This window comes from Lampris incognitus, chromosome 1, assembly GCF_029633865.1.
Source record: "Lampris incognitus isolate fLamInc1 chromosome 1, fLamInc1.hap2, whole genome shotgun sequence".
Taxonomy (NCBI): Eukaryota; Metazoa; Chordata; class Actinopteri; order Lampriformes; family Lampridae; genus Lampris; species Lampris incognitus.
The window spans coordinates 143,468,268-143,479,018 of NC_079211.1; the positions used below are offsets into that span (position 1 = coordinate 143,468,268).

Genomic DNA, 10,751 nt, shown 5'->3' on the forward strand with positions numbered 1-10,751 from the left:
AGTATGTGTGTGTGTGTGTGTGTGTGTGTGTGTGTGTGTGTGTATATATATATATATATATATATATATATATATATATATATATATATATATAATATGCTCTCTGTGACCAGAAATAGAAAGACCAATAAATAGAAATCAATCGACCAAAATAGAAATACTGTTCAGTACCATGTTGGATCACCTGTGGCCCTGATAATAGCTGCCACATATTGTCCAAATGTCATGGCAGTGAATCAATAATGGTCCTGTAGTGTCTCAGGTTGTGTGTGCTTGTGTGTGTGTGTGTGTGTGTGTGTGTGTGTGTGTGTCTAAGTATATATATATATGTATATATATATATGTAGCGTTTTTTCTGGAAACCGTCAATAGTGTTGATAAAAGTGCTCTACAAATGAGGAGCGGAATATTAAGATAGATGTGGGGAAAAAAACTTTAATACACAGCAGAACAAGCTTGTTTCGTGCGTCCCGCACTCATGTCCTCTGCATCTTCCTGTCACACCAGCCACCTGCATGTCCTCCGTCACCACATCCATAAACCTCCTATCTGGCCTTCCTCTTCTCCTCTTCCCTGGCAACTCCGTACTCAGCATCCTTCTCCCAATATACCCAGCATCTCCCCACCACACATGTCCAAGCCATCTCAATCTTGCCTCTCTTGCTTTGTCTCCAAACCGTCCAACCTGAGCTGTCCCTCTAATATACTCCTTCCTAATCCTGTCCTTCTTTGTCACTCCCGATGAAAATCTTAGCATCTTCAACTCTGCCACCTCCAGCTCCTCCTCCTGTCTTTTTATCAGTGCCACTGTCTCCAACCCATATAACATAGCTGGTCTCACTACCACCTTGTAAACCTTCCCATTAATTCTTGCTGGTACCCTTCTGTCACAAATCACTCCTGACACTCTTCTCCACCCACTCCACCCTGCCTGCACTCTCTTCTTCACCTCTCTTCTGCACTCCCCGTTACCTTGGACACTCAACCCCAAGTATTTAAACTCATGTGTGTGTGTGTGTGTGTGTGTGTGTGTTTGGATCCATCTCAAAGACTGCCTCCTTATCTACATTTATCCTTAACACACGCTTCTTACACAAAACAACAACTTTTTGCAATTTCCACCATTAATCTCACACAATATGCAAAAATGTTGGGGAAGCAACTTGTTTGCTTTAATTTTGAAGACATGATAGGAGGGGTGAGAAGGTATTTCAGGCAAAAGGAGGCTTGTTTGTGACAACGGGTGAGCGTTCTCCAGCTTTGTCAGATGGCACAGCTGTATGATGTGAGTGAGGTCACAGAAGAGTTTTCATAATATTTCGGTAACACACTGACCAGTCTCACAAGTCACCACTGAGTCATTTATATCACTTTGAGAGGAGAAACAGGAGTGGATAAACTTCATCTGTTTCCCGCAAACAGTCCGGGACCTTGAGAGTGGATCGTGGTAGCGGATGGAAAGGATTTAAGTGGTCAAACAGGCTCTCCTTTTTCACACAGGGATAGTTGGTGGATTTTAATGGTGGGGAGGTTTCCAGTGGGAGGGGGCTGGATGTGGTTCAGTTCCTGGGGCGGAGCGCCATCACTGAGGATGCAGCAGCAGGTCCTTTGGAGGCTCTTGCTGCAGAATTTGGCCACTTTAGCCCTGCTGTTCTCTGCCGGGCCGCGACCATCTCGCGAGCATCCGGAAAAACCCCTCCACTCTCTGCTGTCCCTGGATGAAGGGGTTCTGGACAGGTTAATAGAGGAGGAGGGGCTGAGGCGAGAGGGGTCCCTCCTGCTTTCCAAACCCATGGTGAGGGTCTGACCGTGGCCCTGACCCTGACTTGAACCTGGAGTCACATAGTTGTGTGATCTGGGAGGGATTCTCAGACAGCGCACACCAAGCAAACTCTGGAAAGCCTTCTTGAACTCCAGGTTGGAGCATGGGTAGATGATAGGGTTGATGCAGCTGTTGAAGTAGCCAAGCCAGAAGGTGATCTTAAAAACCGTGTCGGAGGGTCTGTATGTGGGGAAAATGGCACCTGTACGGGCATTAGACACAGACAGGGGGAAAAAAATGCATATTTTAATATTAGCCATAACAACTCAAGTTTACAAGAAAACTCTAAACCCTAAACTGAGCTCTTAGGCCGACTTCGTAAGCTTTAGCCGAAAGAGAGCTGACGAGTGCCCCTTTTCCACTACATGGTACCGACTCAACTCGACTCAACTTTTTCGTTTTCCATCACTGGAAAGCAGAGGTGGAATGTAACTAAGTACATTTACTCAAGTACTGTACTTAAGTACAATTTTGAGGTCATTGAACTTTACTTGAGTATTTCCATTTTATGCTACTTTATACTTTTACTCCACTACATTTCAGAGGGGAATATGGTACTTTTTTACTCCACTACATTTGACAGCTTTAGTTACTAGTTACTTTGCAGATTTAGATTATTAATACAAATTATGAACCAACTAGTAATGATGTATCTTTATAGGCTAAGCTGCCCAGCAGTATAAAAAGTAATTGTAATTAGCGCCACATTTACCAGCTGCAACACTAATGTGATGGACACATTATTGCATCAATAATTATAGTCCAATAATATGATGTATGATTCTGAAATGGGCCATTCTGCATAATGAGTGCTTTTACTTTTGCTACTTTAAGTATATTTTGATGCTAATACTTTTGTATTTTTACTTAAGTACGATTCTGAATGCAGGAATTTTACTTGTAACAAAGTATTTTTACACTATGGTATTGCTACTTTTACTTCAGTAAATGTTCTGAATACTTCTTCCACCACTGCTGGAAAGTACCGGCATTTTTGGTAACTGTCACCACTTTCTGGTACCACCAATCAATGCAGACCAGCTACGCTGGGGGGGGGGGGGTACTGTTACAGTAATGGAAAATGGCAAAGAATACATAATATTTTTGGTTGCTACGGTCATTTGCATTAGTATTTATAGCCCCCCCCCCCGGGGGGGGTTAAGGGTAGCTCAGTTTGAAACACTCGCTTGGGGAAAACATCCTACCATCACAGTTAGACGGATGCGTCCGAGGTATTTTAATTGTTTTAACCGATTTCCATTAAGGAGTAGCTCCCAACTTGCAACACCCAAGGTTAATACTTTTATTAAAGCTGGCCCCGTAAATTGTGCTGCCTTTGATTAGTGGAGGCGCTCGTGGGGGAGTGTGAGTTGCACCTCTAATGATGGAGCAGAAGTATCTGGCCACATTACATGCAGACTCGGTTGTCACTGTAAATGTAGACAAATCCTCGTGCATCCAGTGGCTGCCAGCGGTGCATTAAAATAATGAAATGGCCGGCTTCTTGGAAGGGCTATGAAGCGGCGTGTCAATCGTCAGAGGTGGAATGAAAAAGAGCTGTCTTATGAAACATTTCCTTGGACCAGCTGCTGGAAACATTTAAACACTGGTGTTTGAAAAACGAGATCGTGATATGGAGAGAGGAGGTGAAGAGAGATAGAGGATAAATTATTTGCTGCCTTGCTGCTCAACTCACCCTTTTAATCCCCCACAGTGCCAAAAACAGCAGGTCTATTATTGGGTGTACACATGATGGATTGCTTTTTGTGAGTCTCAAGAAAGGAGGGTTTGATTGCAGCAGTTGAAGACAAATGTGTCATTGTACAAAATCCATAGAAAAATTTATCTATCTATCCATCCATTTCATCTGTCCATTTTATCTATCTATCTATCTATCTATCTATCTATCTATCTATCTATCTATCTATCTATCTATCTATCTATCTATCTATCTATCTATCTATCTATCCATTTCATCTATCTATCTATCTATCTATCTATCTCTCTCTCTCTCTCTCTCTCTCTCTCTCTCTCTCTCTCTCTCTCTCTCTCTCTCTCTCTCTCTCTCTCTATCTATCATCCATCCATCATCCACCCATGTATCTATCTATCTATCTATCTATCTATCTATCTATCTATCTATCTATCTATCTATCTATCTATCTATCTATCTATCCATCCATTTCATCTATCTATCTCTCTCTCTCTCTCTATCTATCATCCATCCATCATCCACCCATGTATCTATCTATCTATCTATCTATCTATCTATCTATCTATCTATCTATCTATCTATCTATCTATCTATCTATCTATCTATCTATCTATCTATCTATCTATCTATCTATCCATTTCATCTATCTATCTATCTATCTATCTCTCTCTCTCTCTCTCTCTCTCTCTCTCTCTCTCTATCTATCATCCATCCATCATCCACCCATGTATCTATCTATCTATCTATCTATCTATCTATCTATCTATCTATCTATCTATCTATCTATCTATCTATCTATCTATCTATCTATCTATCTATCTATCTATCTATCTATCTATCTATCTATCTATCTATCTATCTATCTGTCTGTCTGTCTGTCTGTCTGTCTGTCTGTCTGTCTGTCTGTCTGTCCTCTGCAAACTGTCTGTCTGTCTGACCATGTATTTGTCTGTCTTATCTATTTGTAATATATCTATCTAAAAAAACAGATCACACAAATGGAGGAAGAATAGCTGTTCGCTGCGGCGTATCGATACGGGATGTTCGCCTGGCGATGTAATGCTAGCCCTGTGATGGCTGACGTGATGTTGGCCTTGGCGTTATGGTTTCTTCAGAAGGATGGCCGCTGACTAGTAGCAGCTATTTTTACGAGCATGAGAGCATGCAACGGATATAACTCTGCAGGGGTTTGTGGTTTTATCTGTATGTTTGTGATATCTCAGTAGTACTTTCCTTTGGATTTGCCTCCCACTTTCTGTCTATTTTGACACAAGGACATTCAGTTCTTCTCATTGCCAACCTGGGCACCCTTGAAAGGATTAAAACGTCTCGTAAGCCCCGGCATCACTGTAATGACTTTATCTGTCATTCTTCTGAGGGTATTGTGATAAAGTGAGTTGGGCAGAAATTATGACTTGCCATTTCAGTCACGCGCCTGTTAAGAAATATATGGCGGCCTGAAAGGTTGTACTCGGTGTTGTTTAGAGAGAGAGGTGCACTAAGAAAAGCATCTGTTAATTGAGTTTTTTTTTTTTTATTGTGGCTCCTTGGAGTCAGTGGCTATCGGGGGCCTATGGCGTCAAAGCACTCAGTGAACCTGTTCAGTACATCACAAGGCTCATCAATGAGCTTCGCTTCAGGGAAAGCAATTCAAATGACATTATCAAATGATTAAATAAGCCAGCGCTTGAAATTCTGCCAGTAGGGAGAATCAATGAAAAGGTCTATTAAATAAGTTTGTGTAGATCTAAGATCGCAGTCTGAACGTACCGTCCATCTGTACTACTCTGCATGCCCAGAGTAGTCTTACATGCATGTAAGTAGTCTTACACCCCTTTCCGTACACCAATGGCATTTAAGATGGTACTCCAGACGGTTTTCAATGCTAGAGGGATTATGCTAACTACACTGAGGAGCATTTAACTGTCAGACATTTTTAATTGTTTTCCCCATAACTCAGCTGGATCAATTGATGGCTGTTTGCCTGCGACAAATACAAGAGAAGGCATAGCGGTTTCTTGGCGTACATACTTAAAGAATACTCACCAATAGGCAATACCAGGAAAAAGGGCAGCCAGCACAGGATGAAGCAGCCAACCACGATGCCCAGCGTCTTTGCGGCCTTCTTTTCACGTGAGAACTTGAGCAGCCGCAGGGCGAAGTGTGTGCGGGTACGAAGGGCCTCGTCCTCCGACACCACCGTGTTACCCCGGTGTATCCTGAGTGTCACACACTCTGAGTCCGACTTCTCCGTCTTCTGACCCTCCTTGAGTCCCTGGCTCTCCCTGTGAGCCACCACGTAAACTCGGCAGTACATGACCAGTATGATGGCCAGGGGAAGGTAGAAGGAGCCCACGGCCGAGAAGATGGCATAGCCCGGCTCCTCTGTGATCTTGCAGATTGACTCGTCCTCTGGCGCTGGCTCCTTCCAGCCAAACAATGGACCGATGGATATGATGATGGACAGCATCCACAGCAGCACCACGGCCAGCAGGGCTCTCTGCTCCGTCACAATGGCTGGGTAACGCAGAGGGTAACTGACTCCAATGTAGCGGTCCACGGAGATCACACAGAGGCTCATGATGGATGCAGTACAGCACAGCACATCCACAGCTGCCCAAACATTGCAAAACACTCTTCCAAACACCCACCGATCCAGGATCTCAAAGATGGCAGAGAAAGGCAGTACAGTTGAGCTCAGGAGGAGGTCTGCCACCGCCAGGTTGACTATGAAATAGTTTGTGACTGTCCGTAGGTGTCTATGGCAGACTACTGAGAGGATGACCAGGATGTTTCCCACAACACCAAACAATATTATGGTACCCAACACCAAGCCCAATACCACCGCTTTGACCAAATTGAGCTCTGGGACCAATACCTGGCTACAGTTGGAGCAGTTCTGAGTGAGAGGCTCTGGGTTCATCCTGTCCATCTCAGGAAGCATCTGTTGCAATGCAAACCCGATGCACTACAATATTCTTGGCAGCCAGCGGTAGACTGAAAGACAGCACCTATGTAAGTTCGCTTGGAAAGAAAAGGGACGTCAGCACACTCCCATGAAAACCATTAGAATAATGATCACATTAAATCTACCCTGTCAAAACACAATTTGAACAACGATGCCTCTCTTAAATGAGCCATTATGTTGGCAGCGTGTCAGAGAGAGGAAAACTAAAAGATGCATAGAAAAACAGCGGGGGAAACATAATGAAAAAAAGAGTAAACCAACCGAGCTAAGCTGTTGAGCAAACATCAGATGACGTATCGTGAAAACGTTTAAGTTGTTATGCAGCAGGGCTGAAACATTTGTTGGGTCGTGGGATTTACGACAAAGACGGTAAATATGCAACTCGTGCAATCTTTACATAGAAGCAAGGAACAGATATATAAAGTTGCTATTTGAGCAGAAATCACAGTCCTCAAAAAGCAACGTTCAGTTTCCCCTGGCAAATGTGGCTGTGACTCTGGCGGATCCACGCTGGTCGTTGCGGAGGATGACATCCGGCCTGTCCCGAGTCCCCACGAGAGAAGTCAGGCTCCTCCTCGAGATGGCGGGCGAGCGTTCATCTCGTGCGCACAAAGCGTGGCGCAGGCGCAGGCGCAGCAGCGGTACGTGTGTCGTGCCTGCGGGAGGAGGTAGGACAAGAGGGTTAGCTGTAAAAGCAATTAAAGTCCGTTAATGAGAACGAAAAAGAAAACGTGCCCTCGCGGACGCCAGTGCGTCCGCCAGCGGCTCTTCTTTCACTGGACGCCGAACTCGCTCGTCTCGGCCGTGCGCGCGGCGAACCTTGGTCCGGTCGATACCGCCAAGGCCTCGGCGGAGGTGGCGCCTGGATGAGCGCGCACACCATGAGGCGGAGGAGTGATCGGGGAGACCGGGTCTGATCGGGGCCGTTTGTTGGAGGTACGATGCAACTGATTTTTGTGGCTAACGCTAAACCGCGCCGGAAGAACCGAGCCACGAGTCTGACTACGTGCTCGGGTGCTGATTTCCCCAGCACGTGGCTTAGACCGACACCACGTGGAACCGAACGGTCGTCACGCGGGCTACCTCGTGTCGTGCCACATCTCTACCTTCATCAGAGAAACCGATAAGTCACCTTAGAGGCACCTGTTGGCATGGCGATTAGGCTGTGGCCTTCCTAAAGGTGGAGGTCAAAAACAACACGTGCCGTGACAGGTTGACATTTGTGTGTTAACTTATCCCCTTTAGAACAGGTCTGATTCTGATTTAACTCCGGTGTGGGGAGGAACAGTTATCCCCTTTAAAACAGGTCTTATTCTGATTTAACTCCGGTGTGGGGAGGAACAGTTATCCCCTTTAAAACAGGTCTTATTCTGATTTAACTCCGGCGTGGGTAGGAACAGTTATCCCCTTTAAAACAGGTCTGATTCTGATTTAACTCCGGTGTGGGTAGGAACAGTTATCCCCGTTAAAACAGGTCTGATTCTGATTTAACTCCGGCGTGGGTAGGAACAGTTATCCCCTTTAAAACAGCTCTGATTCTGATTTAGGTCCGGCGTGGGTAGGAACAGTTATCCCCTTTAAAACAGGTCTGATTCTGATTTAACTCCGGCGTGGGTAGGAACAGTTATCCCCTTTAAAACAGGTCTGATTCTGATTTAACTCCGGCGTGGGGAGGAACAGTTATCCCCTTTAAAACAGGTCTGATTCTGATTTAACTCCGGTGTGGGGAGGAACAGTTATCCCCTTTGAAACAGGTCTGATTCTGATTTAACTCCGGTGTGCGGAGGAACAGTTATCCCCTTTAAAACAGCTCTGATTCTGATTTAACTCCGGCGTGGGGAGGAACAGTTATCCCCTTTAAAACAGGTCTGATTCTGATTTAACTCCGGCGTGGGGAGGAACAGTTATCCCCTTTAAAACAGGTCTGATTCTGATTTAACTCCGGCGTGGGGAGGAACAGTTATCCCCTTTAAAACAGGTCTGATTCTGATTTAACTCCGGCGTGGGTAGGAACAGTTATCCCCTTTAAAACAGGTCTGATTCTGATTTAACTCCGGTGTGGGGAGGAACAGTTATCCCCTTTAAAACAGGTCTGATTCTGATTTAACTCCGGCGTGGGGAGGAACAGTTATCCCCTTTAAAACAGGTCTGATTCTGATTTAACTCCGGCGTGGGGAGGAACAGTTATCCCCTTTGAAACAGGTCTGATTCTGATTTAACTCCGGTGTGCGGAGGAACAGTTATCCCCTTTAAAACAGCTCTGATTCTGATTTAACTCCGGCGTGGGGAGGAACAGTTATCCCCTTTAAAACAGGTCTGATTCTGATTTAACTCCGGCGTGGGGAGGAACAGTTATCCCCTTTAAAACAGGTCTGATTCTGATTTAACTCCGGCGTGGGGAGGAACAGTTATCCCCTTTAAAACAGGTCTGATTCTGATTTAACTCCGGCGTGGGTAGGAACAGTTATCCCCTTTAAAACAGGTCTGATTCTGATTTAACTCCGGCGTTGGGAGGAACAGTTATCCCCTTTAAAACAGGTCTGATTCTGATTTAACTCCGGTGTGGGCAGGAACAGTTATCCCCTTTAGAACAGGTCTGATTCTGATTTAACTCCGGTGTGGGTAGGAACAGTTATCCCCTTTAAAACAGGTCTGATTCTGATTTAACTCCGGTGTGGGTAGGAACAGTTATCCCCTTTAAAACAGGTCTGATTCTGATTTGACTCCGGTGTGGGGAGGAACAGTTATCCCCTTTAAAACAGGTCTGATTCTGATTTAACTCCGGTGTGGGTAGGAACAGTTATCCCCTTTAAAACAGGTCTGATTCTGATTTAACTCCGGCGTGGGTAGGAACAGTTATCCCCTTTAAAACAGGTCTAATTTTAACTCCGGTGTGGGGAAGAACAGTTATCCACCTTTAAAACAGGTCTGATTCTGATTTAACTCCGGCGTGGGGAGGAACAGTTATCCCCTTTGAAACAGGTCTGATTCTGATTTAACTCCGGCGTGGGGAGGAACAGTTATCCCCTTTAAAACAGGTCTGATTCTGATTTAACTCCGGTGTGGGAAGGAACAGTTATCCCCTTTAAAACAGGTCTAATTTTAACTCCGGTGTGGGTAGGAACAGTTATCCACCTTTAAAACAGGTCTGATTCTGATTTAACTCCGGCGTGGGTAGGAACAGTTATCCCCTTTGAAACAGGTCTGATTCTGATTTAACTCCGGTGTGGGTAGGAACAGTTATCCCCTTTAAAACAGGTCTGATTCTGATTTAACTCCGGCGTGGGGAGGAACAGTTATCCCCTTTAAAACAGGTCTGATTCTGATTTAACTCCGGTGTGGGGAGGAACAGTTATCCCCTTTGAAACAGGTCTGATTCTGATTTAACTCCGGTGTGCGGAGGAACAGTTATCCCCTTTAAAACAGCTCTGATTCTGATTTAACTCCGGCGTGGGGAGGAACAGTTATCCCCTTTAAAACAGGTCTGATTCTGATTTAACTCCGGCGTGGGGAGGAACAGTTATCCCCTTTAAAACAGGTCTGATTCTGATTTAACTCCGGCGTGGGGAGGAACAGTTATCCCCTTTAAAACAGGTCTGATTCTGATTTAACTCCGGCGTGGGTAGGAACAGTTATCCCCTTTAAAACAGGTCTGATTCTGATTTAACTCCGGTGTGGGGAGGAACAGTTATCCCCTTTAAAACAGGTCTGATTCTGATTTAACTCCGGCGTGGGGAGGAACAGTTATCCCCTTTAAAACAGGTCTGATTCTGATTTAACTCCGGCGTGGGGAGGAACAGTTATCCCCTTTGAAACAGGTCTGATTCTGATTTAACTCCGGTGTGCGGAGGAACAGTTATCCCCTTTAAAACAGCTCTGATTCTGATTTAACTCCGGCGTGGGGAGGAACAGTTATCCCCTTTAAAACAGGTCTGATTCTGATTTAACTCCGGCGTGGGGAGGAACAGTTATCCCCTTTAAAACAGGTCTGATTCTGATTTAACTCCGGCGTGGGGAGGAACAGTTATCCCCTTTAAAACAGGTCTGATTCTGATTTAACTCCGGCGTGGGTAGGAACAGTTATCCCCTTTAAAACAGGTCTGATTCTGATTTAACTCCGGCGTTGGGAGGAACAGTTATCCCCTTTAAAACAGGTCTGATTCTGATTTAACTCCGGTGTGGGCAGGAACAGTTATCCCCTTTAGAACAGGTCTGATTCTGATTTAACTCCGGTGTGGGTAGGAACA

The 10,751-nt window shown here is 45.0% G+C and overlaps 1 protein-coding gene across 1 annotated transcript; it reads right to left on the minus strand.

The window, feature by feature from the left end:
• Positions 1–1,304: 1,304 nt before the first annotated feature.
• Positions 1,305–6,495, minus strand: adra1aa (adrenoceptor alpha 1Aa). Its single transcript, XM_056290613.1, has 2 exons — positions 5,583–6,495; positions 1,305–2,024 (listed from the first exon to the last, which is right to left on the minus strand). Exons 1-2 carry the CDS (start codon positions 6,478–6,480, stop codon positions 1,474–1,476), a joined length of 1,449 nt encoding a protein of 482 aa, XP_056146588.1. The 5' UTR covers positions 6,481–6,495; the 3' UTR covers positions 1,305–1,473.
• Positions 6,496–10,751: the final 4,256 nt, after the last annotated feature.

Coding starts and splice junctions, on each gene's coding strand:
- adra1aa (XM_056290613.1), bottom strand. CDS start 6,480: ATGCTTCCTGAGATGGACAGGATGAACCCAGAGCCTCTCACTCAGAAC. Junction 2,025..5,582: donor TTTCCTGGTATTGCCTATTG/GTGAGTATTCTT, acceptor ATGCCCGTACAG/GTGCCATTTTCCCCACATAC.